Genomic DNA, 17,922 nt, shown 5'->3' with positions numbered 1-17,922 from the left:
AGCTCCTCTGGTTGAAGCCCTTGGTCATCTCAACCCCCACCCTGAAATCCAACGCGAGACAGTGGATCCTTACCTTGCAAAGCCAGCTCTTGCCCCCGGAGACTGACTGGAGAGGCCCTAGGGAATGGACCTCAGGAGACTGGACCTCTTTAACCTGCCCTAGAAGGATCCTCTGAGACTCCTCCTCGCTGAATGAGGGAGCAGAAGGCCCCCACGCCTTCCAGCTGGGGCAGATAGCAGAAGATAATTTGCCCTCTCTGGGATGAACATATGTTGTTCTGATTCAGCGGCTTTAGTTTGTGCCCTCTCTCCCTAACCCGGGAACAGCAGGAGGCTGAACTGCAGGAATCTTTGGTCACTTATTGACAGGGCCAGCATTAGCAGCGGCCCCCCAGGGCGGGAGGCTGGGGCTGACTGGAGCCAGGCAGTGGACGGGAGGGGGATGGGGAAAGACACTTTGCAGTTAGCAGCTGTGGCTCACAGAGGTCACAAGCAAGGCTCCACTCCAGCCTGCATGGTGGGTACCAAGAAGCCTCAGGATTTGGGGGATGGGGAGGAAGCCTCTTATTCTCCTTCTCTTCATACTGTTTGAGGCTCACGAAAGTATTTTGACTCCGGCCACCTTTTCATGAGGCAGATCACAACAGCAATTTTCGGACTATTCTGGTAAAAGAAAAAGCCAAAACTATTGTATCCTGTGTGCCAAGACCCAGCACTTGAGGGATGGGGCTCTGATTGGGGTACCTCGGAGTCTCTTCACAGAACTGCTTCACAACTCCCAGATCTTCTTTACCATCTCGGTCAGGAGGAATTTCAGGGAATGATGGAGCCTACCACCAGGCAGATGATGCTGAGGCAGGGGGTTGAAACAGCACCCAACTTCTGTCCTCCCACCCAGGGACCAGCTGACCCCATGATAAAGGCTCTGTGCAACATGTCCTCATCCTGCTGGGTTGAGGCTCTATGTTCCCACAGTTAGAGCACTCAGGGGACTACAGACCTACCACCCCCACCCTCCACCCCCACCCGCCGCACATCTGGAGCCCATCAAAAAACTCAGTGCTCTCTCACAATTACGCAAGAGGTCGAGCAGCTGGGAGCTCAGGAAAGGGGGAGGAAGAGAGAAGAAAGCAGAAAACAGTTTTCCAAGCATGCTTCAGACTTTCCGAAGTGGAAGCAGGGGGAGAGGGCAAAGGCTGGGTGTGGAAGGAAGAGTGGATTTTTGAAGGCCTTCTGCACTTGGCTATGAGTGTCAGGAGTCTATTTCCACGTCCCTCCTGCCTTAGCCTAGGCACATTTCCCACTTCTGTCCCTCCTCTCCAACCGTGCCCCCTCCAGCCCCAGAAGGAGGCGATTATTGCTCAGTACAGCAAGCGACCCCTGTAGCTTCACACCTTCTAAAGCTATCCTTTCTGGCCCCTCTGGATCCTGAACTCAGGCATCATTAGTGTAGGTGTCGTGGCAGCAATGATGCCAAGTAACTCCTCACTACATCCAACTTGGGAAAAAGTTCAAACCTTTCTTCAGCAGGAGCTCTCTCCTCAGCTTCTAGAAATTGCACAATCCAGGCTTAGACCCAAAGCTGAGACACAGAAGCTGAGTGGGCATTTTGGGTAGGGCAGGGGAGGGGCGGGGGAGGGAGAAGGGGGGGAAGACTGATCTCATCTACCTCCATGGCTCAGGACCTTCCTACGAGCTGATCAGAACAAGCACTGATTTGGGCAAATAATGGGAAACAAGACCTAGATCCACTTCCCTAATTGCCTTGAAATTGTTAATGCCTCTTTTTCACCTAGCCCCTTTGGTTACCAACCTGATCACACAGGGTATGCTTATGGGAGCTTTTGAGAATTGGACTAAGCCCTAAAGAACCATTTAGCCCCTGCCCTGTGAACAGCAAGGCCAAAACCCTGTCTATGGCGGGTGGGGGAGTGGGAGGGGGGATCACTCCCCAGTGATCCAAGCTTGTGAAAACTGCCCAGTTGCTTGACCTCTTGTGTTGGTAGTATTGTCTTCCTAAAGGTTTGCCTCCATGTAAACCCCTAACCCCAGAGGGTAAGACATGAGACCGACACTTGTAGAGATGCTTCCTAACCCTGGGTAAGAGCAATGAACGGCAACCAATTACTTGTGGAGCCTCTAAGAGTTTCAAAGCTCTATAGCTGCAAATAGATTTACCAAAGGAGGAAGAGGGAATAGAGGGAGAATGGGTGCCCTGAGATGTGCATAGTAGAGGAGAGTGGAGTTTTTGCTTTTGAGAGACTCCTCTGAAGCCTACAAGACAGACACCTCTGCTATCATCAGCTGTAGAAAACACTTGTCTACTTTAGGAAAAAAGTCTAAGTAGGTACAGCCAATTGCTTCTGGTTAGACTTTAATCTTTTATTTATTTATTCATAAGAGACACAGAGAGAGGCAGAGACCTAGGTAGAGAGAGAAGCACGCTCCCCATGAGGAGCCTGATGTGTAATTCGATCCCAAGACCCCAGGACCACGACCTAAGGCAAAAGCAGACGCTCAACCACTGAGCCGCCCAGGTGCCCCTAGACTTTAATCTTGAGGATGGGGGCTTTTTCTATTTTCCTCTTCTTCCAATGGGCCCGGCCCGACCAGATGTGAACTGTTTTAAAAAGCTACTCTATATCAACTCTGGAAATCGCTCAGTTGCTACTCAGTGTGAACAACTTCACATTAAGGGCAAAGCTTCCTGTGTCAGAGATGCACGGGTTGATAGATCTGGGGGTTTGGAACTACTGGGAGTAGATGAGTAACAGATCTTTTTAAAAGGGAATTCCTGACCACAAGGTATGTTCCCTACCTCCTCTGTGTGGAATTAATTCAAAGCAGGAACCACAAACCTCCTACATTCAACAGAATGCTCAGTCAGAGCTAATTATTTTGTTAGTCTCCCTCACAAGAGACCAACAAAAAGTCCACTTGATGCCGTGGAGGGATTAGCTGCCAGTCGGGGTGTGGCATGGTTCTGGTGTGCTTCACTGGATTAAGGTTACAGTCTCAGAGAGCCAAGCCACACTTCAGCAACACAGACCAGATACTTTGTATTTCTCTTAAGGAAAAAAAAAATTCAAAGTCTTGGCTTTCCCCATGAAGATAAAACTTTATCATTCTCAGACACTTACTATTCATTACAGAGAGTAATTTGTCTTCCAAAGAATTTGTTGACATTCAATAGTTTAAGTTAAATAAAAAGAAAGTAAGGATGGAGTCTTTGCTGAGGAGACTATCAAAACTCCGCAAGCATCCATCCCTCACCCCAGGATCATTTACTTACCACTGTTGTTCTAATGGGGAAGAGAATGCTCTGAAATCTCACCAATCATTGTTATTCTTTACAGATGAAGCCTCATATTTCTGATTCTACAATTGCCCTGACAAAATTAAGACCAAAAGTCTGGGGATGCCTGGGTGGCTCAGTGGTTAAAGGGTCTGCCTTTGGCTCAGGACATGATCCTCGAGTCCCGGGATTGAGTCCCACACTGGGCTCCCTACACAGAGCCTGCTTCTCCCTCTGCCTATGTCTCTGCCTCTTTCTCTGTGTCTCATGAATTAAAAAAATAAATAAATAAAAAATAAAAGTCTAGAAGTAGCATCAAATTCAAAAAGTACCAGTGTCTGGAGTGCATGTGTACATGTGCATGCTCAAACAAGAATACACAAGGAGGGAAAGGCAATGAATACTCCCAGAGATTATTTTCTCTTAAAAAAAAACATATCATTAATTTTTAAACTTAGATCCTGTTACATCATCTTGAAACAGCAGATACCAAAGTATGAGAGTCAAGAGTCTAATAAACATTCATTTTATAATACTCTTTATTTGATTAAAGAATTTTCCTTCTTTGTGTACACTGGAATGTTATATTCCCTATGTATTTTACAGGGTTACAAAATGTCTCTCATTTTAAATATTACCCCAAAAGTAATTTCAGAAAAAAAAAAAAAAGTTGTGAAACTAAACAACTTTAAAAAAAATCATATGGACAAGCAACTTTCAAACAAAATTGGATTAATAAGATTTCTTGCCTACTTAACTACATGACAGATTTCTTATCCCAGTCCCCTTCCTCAAAAAAACCTTATGTGGAAACCAAGCCAGAGATAAGGATTCTTCCCTGATGCAGTTAAGGGAAAGGGAAAGGCCAGAAATTTCTTTGGCAAACAATTCCGCCCACGGCCACCTGTGTGACTGCTCTGCTTTGAGGACAGTACACTGCAGGGGAGGCCTGATGTTGTCCCAAGTGGGAGTGGTACTCTCCAGCCAGCTGGAAGTGCAGCAGGTCACCTAGCCATCTGCCTCTCCCCCAACCCCAGCCTGGTGCTGTGGCCTAGCAGCAGCCCCAGCAACCCTACCAAGTGCAATACTGGATCAGAAAGCCGATGCTGGGCTGGCTGGTGTAGCTTTCTCCGTTGCACAAGTCATGGATGAGATGGGGCACAAGGACACCCAACAAAAAAGGCTTGAGGGCCGGAAAGGAAGGACTTCAAAGACCGAGAAAGAGGAAAGGACTGAGAACACAGAGAAGAGTCAGGAAGGAGATGGTAAATTCAAGGACATGTGAATGGATGACAAAGACCATGAACTCTTATGTATTAGCTGAAATACCCAAAGTGTAAAGAAACAGAAATGTGGGCAGCACCAGCAGCAGACAGGATTACTGGTGGATGTGAAAGCCCTCACTAGACATTACCATTCGCCTCTCAGGCATCTTGCAAGTGGAGGCTGTGCCATCTGAAAGCTGCTTCTCAGCGGTCTTTATTAGTGGCACGAGTGGGATTCACAGTACTGTTCTACACTGGAGGGACATGACTGGAAGGAAACAATGTGAAAAGGAATGGAGGAATGAGTGGACATAGGACAAGGACAAAGCACATCCTTATTTGTTCACTTCCTAGACCTCAACCCACTGAAGCAGTTCACCTGTATAGTCCAAAGATCGAGGATGGATTAGATCAACCAGTTCCCAGGAGTGCCAAACACACTATCTATATACGGATGATCCCAGTGCTTGACTGAAGGTATAGAGAAAGAGAAAAACTGAAGGTAAAGGAAAGAAGTATGAAAGATTAAAATTTGCAGAGGAAAAAATTTAAAAACTAGTATGAAATGTAACTATGTTCAGGGATTAAAACAAAGGAGCAATAACAAGACGAAGGTAGAGAAATTATTTAACTGGGGGGGGGGGGTGGTTCTGGAGAGCCTGCTTTCCTGCTGGCCAGTAAAATGTGCCAAAGAAATCAGCAGCCTTTCCCTTTATGTTTGTGTCTTTCTTTGCCAAAGAATGTCTCTGTGACACTTGAACACTGAGGGTGAGTTGAGGGTCCTTGCACGCAGAGAATCGTGCACTGTACCAGAAAAAAGGGTCTCCAATGGCTTGTAGATTTGGAAAAAACTCTTCAGCCACTGTTGGCTTCTTCTTTATTAATTTGAAAATTTTCCTTTCCAGTTCCCTCTTCTTGGAATTACAGGATTTCATACTTATCCACCAGGAAAGTGGTCTCTGTGGAAAACCTTACGGGGCTATTTCCATCTACCTGGGTCACTTTGGTAACCTAGGGAAACAAACAGAGAGTGAGGTAAAGCAGGAGGAGAGTGAGTCTCTAAGGTGCTGACTAAATTCTCAGGACAGAACAGATCAAATTCCCTTAAAGCAGTATTAAAAATAACTCAAAAACACTAAAAAAGTTCAATTCACAATTGTAGCTTACAGCATCACTCTTCCCCACCAACATGATTAGCTTATTTCTAGACAGAAAAGACAACTGTTAGCATAAGACATAGAGTAGTATCAAGTAAAAGATCTAGAATGAGTGGCCACTACCCAGCTCGCGCCCCATAAAACTGCGAAGTTCAAAGACATTTTATCAGACTGATCAATTAGTATTTTGACCCAAAATGCAATATTCTAACTCTTCAATGTCATTTGCCTAATTTGCTCTCTAAGCTGCTCTATCACTTATTTTCTAGATATGGCTGGGTCCTTCTATGAGATCTTATCTTTTCTTTTTCTTATAAATGTCTGATTTAGGGATCCCTTGGTGGCGCAGCGGTTTGGCGCCTGCCTTTGGCCCAGGGCGCGATCCGGGAGACCCCGGATCGAATCCCACGTTGGGCTCCCGGTGCATGGAGCCTGCTTCTCCCTCTGCCTGTGTCTCTGCCTCTCTCTCTCTCTGTGACTATCATAAATAAATAAAAATTAAAAATAAATAAATAAACAAATGTCTGATTTAATAAATTACCTATAATATTAGGGCTTATAATGGCATCAACACAATGCTTCAACCACTGATTATAGTTTCTAATGAGGTTTTCAGAGAGTCCTACTCTTCCAATAGTCCCAAACAAGAAAATGTACCCATTTCTTTCTTTTATTTATTTATTTATTTATTTATGATAGTCACACAGAGAGAGAGAGAGAGGCAGAGACATAGGCAGAGGGAGAAGCAGGCTCCATGCACCGGGAGCCCGACGCGGGATTCGATCCTGGGTCTCCAGGATCGTGCCCTGGGCCAAAGGCAGGCGCCAAACCGCTGCGCCACCCAGGGATCCCCAATGTACCCATTTCTATGTCATGTCTTGTGTTCAATCCCATGCTCCCAATATTGATGGGCTTATGCCAATAATTGAGAGTGGAGAGAAAACTGCTTTTTGGAATTATCCCGCAGAGGAAGGAAACTGTAACCGCCTAAGCACTTACAGGAGAGATAGAAACCATCTGGGAAGATAAGATAGGGCCACAACAACAAGCAAATCAACAAGTCAGAAGGGAAAATGACCATATAAATTGGGTCCTTGTAATGCAACTTCAAAAACTAGAGAAACAATGAGTAAAAATAATGATCTAGGGACACCTGGGTGGCTCAGCAGTTGAGCGCCTCCCTTCAGCCCAGGGAGTGATCCTGGAGTCCCGGGATCGAGTCCATATCGGGCTCCCTGCCTGGAGCCCGCCTCTCCCTCTCCCTCTCCCTCTCTCTCTGTCTCTTATGAATAAATACAGAAAATCTTTAAAAAAAAAAAAAAAAAGAAAAAATAATGATCTAAAGAATCAGTTCACAAATTTCCATTTCTTTGCTTATCTAAAGGACAAGGTCTACAACAGAACTGGCTCATGATTATCTGTATTAATGAAGGGAAGTTGTAACATAAATAATCCAAATAGTGAGGCTTTTTATTATTGAGGGTTTTTAAAAGATATTTATTTATGAGAGAGAGAGGGAGCACGCGCAAGCACGTGTGAGCAAGCAGAGGGAGGAGCAGAGGGAGAAGGACAAGCAGACTTCGTGCTGATCGTGGAGCTCAATGTGTGGCTCAGTCCCACAACTGAGACCATGATCTGAGCTGAAACCAAGAGTTGGACACTTAACCGATTGAGCCACCCAGGTGCCCCCCAAATAATCCAAATATTATATCCATTTGTATTAGAATCACTTTTGCAGGGAAACAATTTTGCCTGCCAAGTAAAAAACTTTCTTGGGGCACCTAGGTGGCTCAGTCAGATGAGCATCTGCCTTCAGCTCAGGTTATCTCAGGGTCCTGGGATTGAGCCACACACCAGATCAGGCTCCATGCTCAGTGGGGAGTCTGCTTCTCTTCCCTCTCCCTACTTCTGCTATCTCTTTCTCTCAAATTAATTAATTAATTAATTTCCTGGGTTCGAACCAAGTGACATAAAAGGCATTACTAAATAAAAAATAAAAATAATAAATGAAAAAAAATATTATTTTAAAAAAGATTTTATTTATTTATTCATGAGAGACACAGGGAGAGAGGCAGGGACATAAGCAGGTTCCATGCAAGGAGCCTGATGTGGGACTCGATCCTGGGACTCCAGGATCGTGCCCTGGGCCAAAGGCAAGTGCTCAACCGCTGAGCTACCCAGGCGTCCTGAAAAATAATTTTTAAAAAGGCATTAGAAAACCATGGATTGGTTGTTTTGGTACACGGCTTTTAAATTGTATGAAATTGGGACCCTTGGGTGGCTCAGCAGTTGAGCGTCTGCTTTCACTTGGGGGTCCTGGGATCAAGTCCCGCATCAGGCTTCTTGCAAGGAGCCTGTTTCTCCTTCTGCCTGTGTCTCTGCCTCTTTCTCTCTGTGTTTCTCATGAATAAATAAAATCTTTAAAAAATAATATGTATGAAATTAATTTAAAAAACAGGCAACTAAGATAAATCTTGCACAATACAAAAAGACTGTTATATGTATTCATATTCCATTTCTTTACCAATCTAGAGAGGAAAACTGAGTTAAAGCAGGAGAGGAACTGAAACCAAAATCATACAATGAGAATCAATAATGGAATCCACATGGAATACCAGCTTTTCTGATTTTTTTCTCTTTAAAGTAAGTTCTAGGCCAAGATAGGACTTGAACTCACAATCGTGAGATCCAGAGTCACATGCTATATGGACTGAACCAGCCAGGCATCCCAGCTTTTCTGATTTTTGATGCCATTTGTTTATCTGGCATCCATCCTACCGCTTTCCCCATATGTGCTCTCTATTAAAAGGGGATACCTGTATGTTACAGTAGTTTCTTTTGGAGATGAAGGAGACTTGAACAGGGAAGAAGTCGTTGGGCTGCCCAGCAATGCTGAACTCAAGGCTGCCGCTCTTATTTTTGGCATCAATCACTGGCAGACACCACTCCAAGGTATTTCGCCGGCTGTCGTGTCGATACTCACCATCAATCTCCCCAATCACCGGTGCGCCCACGCCAGATCTGTGAAGAGAAATACCTGTGTCACCTGAGCTGTCCAGAGCTGCAATACTCTGCCAAGGAAAATTAGCCCCAAATTTGATCATGCTTCTCAAATTCAGCCCATTTTCAGAGTCCTAGAAAAAATGAGGCTCCCTAACAACTTCAAGGATCAAAAAAAGTCCTAGCGCCTGGACTAAGGCTCTCACTCACTGCTTTATACATAAGATACACACAACCAGATATATCATGGGCTGCTTCAGTTTGTGGGTTAGATCTGGACCTAGCAGGGGACTAAGACTGACAAATGTGAGAAGTGGGATATATCTACAAAAATCCTGCAGCAAGGGTTTGCTGCCTTATCAAGACGGAATTTTAACATAACGCAGCTCTCTTTATAGGTCAGTGGGGGGAAACAGGTTGATAGTAGTGATACAAAACCTTATATACAAAAAATAAAAATAAAAAAATAAAAACTTATATACTATTATGTGGTTATTTAGAATGGAAATGAATTTGGGCCTTTGAGAAGATGTCTTCAAAAGATTTTAGAATGTTTCAAAACCAAGGGGTGCCTGAGTGGCTCAATCAGTTAAGTGTCTGCCTTGAGCTCAGGTCATAATCCCAGAGTCTTGGAATCAAGCCCCATGTCAGGCTCCCAGCTCGGTGGGGAGCCTGCTTCTCCCTCTCCACCCTGCTTGTGCTATCTCTCTCTCAAATAAATAATAAAATCTTTTTTTTTTTTTTTAAGATTTTATTCATGAGAGAGACATAGGGAGAGAGGCAGAGACACAGGCAGAGGGAGAAGCAGGCTCCATTCAGGGAGCCTAATGCAGAACTCAATCCCGGGACTCTGGGATCATGCCCTGAGCCAAAGGCAGACGCTCAACCACTGAGCCACCCAGGCATCCCTAAATGAATAAAATCTTTAAAAAGTTTCAAAACCTGTAGTTGATGCTGGTGGATCTGATTTACAATCCAGTAAGTCAACTTTTAGTGATAAGTGAAAACATGATCACTCCTGCCCAGAGAGTGAACATGATGGGACAAAGAGACACATGGCTGTCCTTAATCTACCAGAGAACCAGGGCTAGTTAGGATGTACTTTGCACCCTCACACATGGCTAATAGGCAGTATCACCCTCTCCTAGACATTGCAAATTTACCATCTTTTCATTCACCAGTGCCATTCAGTGCTTCTATTAGGGGCAGAGTAAATAAAGAAAGACAAAGAAAAGAATTTAACAGTGATATAACATGAGCAGCTCTTCCCTATCAATTTTATGGTCCCAGTTGTATATGTGTTTCTTCTTTCTGCTCTGTGTTCCAATTCCGACTCTGATCTCTCAAATGATCAGTTCTAGACAAAAGGGTAAAATGTTGTGTAAGGGTCTCTTCTGGAGACTTGCAAAATTGAACTAAGACACAGGAAACCACCATAACCACAATTATAGGGTAAATGGAGAAGCCTAAAAATTGTGGCATCCTAAAAATAGTCTAGTAAAATAAATCTTGAAAACAAAACCCACACCTGTCACCAACACCCAAGTCCTACAGTGGTTCAAGGCAGCCATCTATTATTCTGAAAGAATAACCAAGCTATGAAGAATTAAGACAGTCACTCCAATAAAGGAGAGATTGGTAATAAAACGTTTTTTAAATGGAAATGAATTACTAAAAACCAAACCTGGCCGTGTAAGCGTTTGAATTATCAAAAAGGGAAAAAAATTTAAAAGGAAAAAAAATTTTTTTAAATGAATTATCAAAAAAAAAATGAATTATCAAAAAGGAAACAAAACTACCAATTAAATTAAAACCATTTTCTCTGCATTAATAACTAAACAGTGTAACAGTTAAGATACACCAAGAATACATTTACTGGGGGTTCAGGATTACACCCTGTACTTAATCATGGGGGCAGGTAGTGAGAGAAAGAGGAGAGGAGCTGGCCTCACTACTGATATAATAGAGCACACTCACTGGAAGTGCTAGTGAGAGAAACTTCAGGGCAACAGTATTTCCAGATGACCCTAGAAAGTAGGTCACTTAAGCATATATTAAAAAGTTACTGGACCTAAAAATAAAAAGGTTTTGGAACTGATTTTCTAGGGGTGAGGGACATTTTCACTATCTTAATTGTGGTGATGGTTTCACAGGTGCATACATGTCAAAACTTATCAAATTGTACAACTTAAATACATGTAGCTTACTCTGTCAATTATACTCAATAAAACTGTTAGAAAACTTATGAAAATGAATGTAAATATGTGCTCCAGCAAGAATCAATAATTACCCTAAAAACATAATCTCAGGATGCCTGAGTGGCTCAGCAGTTGAGTGTCTGTCTGCCTTTGCCTCAGGGTGTGATCCCGGGACTCCAGGATCACATCCCACATCTGGCTCCCTGCATGGTGCCGGCTTCTCTCTCTGCCTGTGTCCTGCCTCTGTGTCCCTCATGAATAAGTAAATAAATTATTATTTTTTTTAAGTAAATAAATTATTAAAAACAAAACATACTCTCATCTTTAGATGAAAGTTCAGAGAGCCAAGTAAAAGAAAAATTCAGACTGACAGATTCAATTTCTGAGTTGCAAAACAAAACCAAGACCTTTCTTTTTGACTGAGAAGTGGCTCCTCCTTCTGGAAGTCTTCATTACTACAAGAACAGAGGCCCAACATCTGAAAACAGCTCTACAACTACAACTGGCTTTGTTTGAGTTGGCTTTAAACACAGCAAAATCCACTCATTTTAGAAGATACAGCTCAATGCACTTTGTATGTAATCTTATAAACATCATCGCAGTCAAGTCACAGAACTTCCACCATTCTCCCTTGTGCCCTGTTGCAGTCAATTGCCTTCCTCTCTACCTCCTGATTTCTGTTCCAAGAGTATTACCTTTTCCAATGTCATATGAGTGGAAGTATTTAATACTGTGGATTTATCTAACTGGTTTCTTTTATTATAAATGACCTTAAAAAGCAGATATTTTAAAATGGATGACCAACTAAGTGCTGCCTCTAAAACAAGCTCCAAAAAGCTAGTTCTATAAGCCCAGTACAGAAAAGAAAAAAAAAAAAAATAGAAAGAAAGAAAAAGATTATGTGGGGGATGCCACTTACGGGAGTGGGATGGTGATAATCACATCATTCAGTTCCAAATTATCTTCTTGTAGCTCATATTCTATGTTGACATCACAGCCATTTCCACTCTCTGAGGGCCAGCAGTTAACTGAGAAGAAAAGCAAAACAGGAATATTCAAATACTAGAAAAAGAGTTAAGAAAATTTAACATGGTAAGTCAAAGCTGACAGCTAGCTGCAGGCCTTAAACATCTTAATATAAACTACTATAAATAAGGTTAAAAATTAAAGATATTAAAAATGAACGTTCAGGGCAGCCCTGGTGGCCCAGTGGTTTAGCACCGTCTTCAACCCAGGGTGTGATCCTGGAGACCCGGGATTGAGTCCCACGTTGGGCTTCCAGCATGGAGCCTGCTTTTCCCTCTGCCTGCGTCTCCGCCTCTCTCTCTGTGTCTCTCATGAATAAATAAATAAAATCTTAAAAAAAAAAAATGAACGTTCATATTTAAAATATACAAAATGCAGCACCAAGTCCATTTTGAAAGAAAGTCATTTTGTCAAAAAGAATTTTGCTATGGCAGTGAAGATAAGCATGTACAAGCCAGAGCTATTTCTAGTTCTTAGTACAGACTAGCTTAGTGGGACTGGCCAGAAGCACTTACTTGTCAGTGGAATAAAAGATTCTTCTGTGGTCTGTAGTCTCCACTTTAGCACCCCTACATCACTGTTGACTGGAAATGACTTCTCCGGATTCTTCAAGCCAATTAGAGATTCTGCAGTGAAAAGTTTTTTATCCACATTTGGATGGGTCTGAAATGAGAAGAAAAAGAAAACTGAGGTTCAAGCATGATAATAAACTAACTCTGGTCTTACCTGGCCCATAATCTAAACACCTAAAATAGAGTACCACAGGGCGCCTGGCTGGCTTAGGTGGCAGTGGAGCATACAACTGTTGATCTAGGGATTGTGAGTTCAAGGCCCATGTTGGGTGTAGAAATTACTTAAAAGTAAAATCCTTAAAAAAATAAATAAAAATAAAATAGAGTACCTAAGAAATGCCAATTCCTTTTCATTTGAAGAAAGACTTCTTTAAAGACTTAAAAAGATTTAAGACATTAAAAAAAAATAGTAATTTGGAGCACCAGGGTGGCTCAGTTGGTTGAGCGGCCAACTTGATTTCGGCTCTGGTCATGATCTTGGGGTCATGGGATCTCACCTTGCATTGGGCTCTGTGCTCCACGGGGAAGTCTGCTTGACATTCTCTCTCTCCTTCTGTCCCTCCTTCCCACCCCACCCCCTGCATGCTCTAAAATAAATAAATCTTTTAAAAAAATAGTAATTAAAAAAATAATTTTAATTCCAAGGCATTTTGTTTGTAATTGAACAAGTTAATAATTTTGTAATTGAAAAAGCTGAAGACCTTTAACCAAGTCCTTTCTAAAAATACTTTACAGGAAGCCACATCATGGTAGGGCCAAGCAAGCCAAGTAGAAGACTAGGGTCAGACACTCATCAGATGCCTGGATCATATAGCAGTCCTGGCCTTAGAGTCAGAAGGTAGGAGAGGGAAAAGCTTCTATGGAAAGTTTAGTTGCAATTTTGCCCAGAGCACTGAAGCACTGAAGTTGTTCAAACTCAGGCCAATTAAGATAAACTAACCTTTTATTTTTTTAAAGATTTTATTTATTTTTTTGAGAGAGTGACAGAGCAAGCATGAACAAGGTAGGGGGGGGGTGGGCAGAGGGAGAGGGAGAAGCAGACTCCCCTGAGCAGGGAGCTGATGCGGGGCTTGATCCCAGGACCCTGGGATCATGACCTGAGCTGACGGCAGATGCTTAACCACCTGAGCCACCCAGGCGCCCCGATAAACTAACCTTTTAAAAAGAAGTCCTATTAAGACAAAAAAGGGGAAAAAAATAATTCTTGGACAGTAGCCTACATATACTTCAAGAGCCAGCAAAGCTGTCATCAAAACTACAAGCATTACTCCCAAAAGACAACTTAGTGCTGATTATGGGGGAAAAATAAAGAAGACCAAAAAAATACACTCTTCCCTGAAAATGCTTTGTCCTTCTGACAAGAAATACAAGATCAACCATTTAAATAAAATAAAATGTGACAACTGTAATAACACAAAGAAGTTTTATACTTATCCACATAGGTGTAACATACATATTTATTTTGTAAGGATTTTAACTTTTCAAATATAATTAGATATTGCCCTTTCAGGGCAATGAATGAGTGGCTCAGTCAATTAAGTATCCAACTTCAGCTCAGCTCATAATCTCAGGGTCCTAGGATTGAGTCCTGCATCAGGCTCCTGTCTCAGCAGGGACTCTTGTCCCTTTCCCTCTGCCTCTCCCCCCTACTCGTTTTTTTTTTCTTTCTCTCTCTCTCAAATGTAGTTTACACAATGACAGGATGAGTGAATTTAGTGTCACAATCCATTTTATTTTTTAAAAGATTTTATTTATTTATTCATGAGAGACACAGAGAGGCAGAGACATAGGCAGAGGGAGAGGCAGGTTCTCTGTGGAGAGCCTAATGTGGGACTCAATCCCAGGACCCCGGGATCACACCATAAGCTGAAGGCAGACGCTCAACTGCTGAGTCACTCAGGCATCCGCACAATCTGTTTTAATAAAATATCTCCTTATAAGTTTAAAAACATGGGGGATCCCTGGGTGGCACAGCGGTTTAAGGCCCGCCTTTGGCCCAGGGCGCAATCCTGGAGACCCGGGATCGAATCCCACATCAGGCTCCCGGTGCATGGAGCCTGCTTCTCCCTCTGCTTGTGTCTCTGCCTCTCTCTATCTGTGTGACTGTCATAAATAAATAAAAATTTAAAAAAAAAAGTTTAAAAACATGGCCATTTTTAGGGCGACTGGGTGGCTCAGTTGATTGTCTAACTCTTCATTTCAGCTCAGGTCATGATCTCAGGGATCCTGGGATCAAGCTGAGCCCCACAGAGGGCTCCACATTCAGCAGGGAATCTACTTCTCTCCCTTTTCCCCTTCTGCTGCTCACACTCTCTAAATATATAAATAAATATTTTAAAAACTGCCATTTTTTAAAAACTGTATTTCAGCAATATCTTTAATTATTTTACTTTTTGTGTAACAGTAATAAATAAGCACCTATTTGTATCTTTGTTAATAAGCATAAAGTCATTAGATTTTTTTTTAAAGATTGTATTTGAGATGGAGGGAGAGAGCGGGAGAGAGACAGAGAGAGAGAACATGAACAAGGAGAGAGGGCAGAGGGAGAGGAAGAGCGAGAAGCAGACTCCTCATTGAGCAGGGAGCCTGATGCAGGGCTCAATCCCAGGACCCTGGGATCATGACCTGAGCTGAAGGCAGACACTGAACCAACTGAGCCACCTAGGCACCCTATTAATTAGATTTCAAAATGACCTTTCGTTCAATTCTACCATTAAAAGGCTATTCTAATACAATTGCTGTCAGTTGCTCTCAACTCACCTGGGGAGAGATTTACTGCCTAAAGGTATCCACTGTATATAATAAATTAACTTCTTTCCTAGGTATCTAGAATGGCACTAGTTATAGAAATCAATTTTCTGCGTTCTGTGGTTCACATGAGAAACTCCAGTCAAGAAAGACTGTGCTAGGCAGAAAAACCGAAGTCTTTATACTCCTTTAGCCAAAGCCTCCAGCCTCCACACACCTGTAGCTGCACCCCTTTCTTATCTTCATTTTCCACATGGAGACGAATGCGGCCAAATTTATCATCTGAGATCCTAAGCATGATCATGCCATGCAACTCCATATTCTGCAATCCTCCATCCCGTCCACAAGTCAGTGTAATCTTTTCCTCAATCTTCATGTGCACACTGTAGAGAAAAAGTAATAAATCTGTTCATAGAGGTAGAAACCAGAATTCCCTTTCTCTAAGATTTAATGGTGATTAGCCAACAACAATTTATATTTAGATGCTGCTACATGTACAGAATCCCACAGACAAGTTCCCACCAGTGCAAACAATGTAGTAGTTATTCACTGAAGAATTGTTTATGATAGAAGTTTGGAAATAAGTAACTTAAATATCCATAAATAGGGAACTGCTTAAATACATAAAGGTATAGCCACAAAAACGAATACCAAGCAGTTATGGGAAAAGGGGGTAACAACTGAAATTCTTTTCACTTGAAAATAATTTCAAAAATTAAAAGATTAAAAAAAAATTAAAAGATTAAAATTATACAGGAATACATTTATACCTTCTTAAAATGTTATTAACATTTTATCTCACCATTTCTTTTATCATTTGCATACTCTGTGACTATTATTTAATTTTTTCCTGATCCACTTAGAGGCAGATCATGCACATCATGGCCCTTTACCCCTAAACATGTCAGAGTACATCTTGTGAGAATAAGGATATTCTCTTACATAACCACAGTACTGTTATTAACTTCATAAAATGACATCGATACTTGCCTACTTGATCATCCACATGCCAATTCTGTTCAGTTGACCTAGTAATGTCATTCAAAGTAGTGCAAGATCCCAGGTCACCTGAGTGGCTCAGTTTGTCAAGCGTCAGACTCTTGATTTCAACTCAGGTCATAATCTCAGGGTCCTGGAATCAAGCCCCTTGCTCAATGCCTGGTCTCCCTGGGATTCTCTCACCCTCTCCCTCTGCTCCTCCCCCAACTCACACACATTCAGTCTCTCTCTCAAATAAACAAATGGGTAAGATCTTTAAAATAAAATAAAAATTTAAAGATTTTATTTATTTATTCAGGAGAGACAGAGAGAGAGAGAGAGAGAGAGAGAGAGAGAGGCAGAGACATAGGCAGAGGGAGAAGTAGGCTCCATGCAGGGAGCCCGACGCGGGACTCGATCCCGGGTCTCCAGGATCATGCCCCGGGCTGAAGGCAGCGCTAAACTGCTGAGCCCCCCGGGCTGCCCTAAAATTAAAAAAAATTTTAAATAAAGTACACGATCTAGTCTAAGACACAGTATTATATTTAGATGTATCTTTATGTTTCAAATAAGGCTATTCTCATCTCAAAAAAAAATTGGAAAATGTGTCTAGTATGCTACCACTGTGTAAAAAGAAGAAAAATGGAATATGTATGTTTTTATTAGCCTACATATAAACTATACCCCTCAGAAGAATATACCAAAAAAACTAGTTAATACTAGTTGCCTCCAAAAAGAGAAACTTGCCTGGCTGTGTAAAAGACTTTTTATTTTAATACTTATTTCCTCTGTAGATTTACCTTAATTAATCATTTAAGAGGTGGATGTGAGGAACAGAAGAAGAAGGATAAACAAACTCCACGCTGAGCACAAGTGCAAGCCTGACACAGTGCTTGATCCTAAAACCTTGAGATGAACTGAGCCAAAATCAGACATGATTGGGCGCGTTCAGGGTGGTATGGCCGTAGACCTGAACCAAAATCAAGAGTGGGACACTTAACTGACCAAGCCACCCAGGAGTCCCTATAATACTTTTTAAACCTTTTAAATTTTGAACTATAGAATGTATAACCTAATAAAAAAATAAGTAAAATAAAAAGTGCTGCTGTTCTGGGCAATTACTAAGTATAATCTATCCATATTTTCTACTAAAACTATTTTTAACTTGGGTAAACTGCAGATACTAAAAAGAACATTGTGGCATCCTGCTTTATTTCAGCATATAAGTCTTCCCAAAAACAAAAGCTTGATACATAAGAGTACAAAGTCATGTATCTTAATGCAGAGTTGGGGCACCTGAGTGGCTCAGTCAGTTGAGTGTCTGACTCTTAGTTTCGCCTCAGGTCATGACCTCAGGATCCTGAGATCAAGCCCTACATTGGGCTCCCCGCTCTAGGCAGAGTCTGATCAGGATTCTCTCCTTCTCCCCTCTGCCCCTCCCCCCATTCATGAGTCCATGGGTCCCCTTTACTTTCACAAGAGTTTGCTCCATGCTCAAGAAGTATTTCATCATTTACGAGAGTCTCAAGCCCTAATACATGGTGGATTCCAACAACTTTTTAAAATAGTGTCAAGCCTTTGTCTCACTCAAAGCAACCACTCAGAATAGCACAGGAGCTTTAGTGATTTCAGAGATTTATCCTAACATAACCCTGTCCATCTCATACAGAACAGGACATAGAA

At 42.1% G+C, this 17,922-nt stretch overlaps 2 protein-coding genes across 2 annotated transcripts in view; both read right to left on the bottom strand.

Moving 5' to 3' along the window:
- The window catches only part of PHLDB1 (pleckstrin homology like domain family B member 1), a 46,477-nt gene extending 46,179 nt beyond the window's left edge, over positions 1-298 (bottom strand). Inside the window, exon 1 of the mRNA XM_055304633.1 lies at positions 74-298. The gene's annotated coding sequence lies outside the window, so the exon portion shown is untranslated. The remainder of the gene's footprint in view (positions 1-73) is intronic.
- A 3,518-nt stretch (positions 299-3,816) lies between these two features.
- The window catches only part of ARCN1 (archain 1), a 30,475-nt gene continuing 16,369 nt past the window's right edge, over positions 3,817-17,922 (bottom strand). The window contains exons 6-10 of the mRNA XM_055306349.1: positions 15,479-15,644; positions 12,457-12,604; positions 11,835-11,943; positions 8,534-8,738; positions 3,817-5,571 (exon numbers count right to left, since the gene is read on the bottom strand). Coding sequence (XP_055162324.1) covers positions 5,482-5,571; positions 8,534-8,738; positions 11,835-11,943; positions 12,457-12,604; positions 15,479-15,644 — 718 coding nt within the window. The 3' untranslated portion in view covers positions 3,817-5,481. The remainder of the gene's footprint in view (positions 5,572-8,533; positions 8,739-11,834; positions 11,944-12,456; positions 12,605-15,478; positions 15,645-17,922) is intronic.

Source organism: Nyctereutes procyonoides, unplaced genomic scaffold, assembly GCF_905146905.1.
Source record: "Nyctereutes procyonoides isolate TBG_1078 unplaced genomic scaffold, NYPRO_anot_genome, whole genome shotgun sequence".
Classification (NCBI taxonomy): domain Eukaryota; kingdom Metazoa; phylum Chordata; class Mammalia; order Carnivora; family Canidae; genus Nyctereutes; species Nyctereutes procyonoides.
The sequence above is the reverse complement of the archived record's forward strand: the minus strand, read 5'-3'. Positions and strand labels throughout refer to the sequence as shown.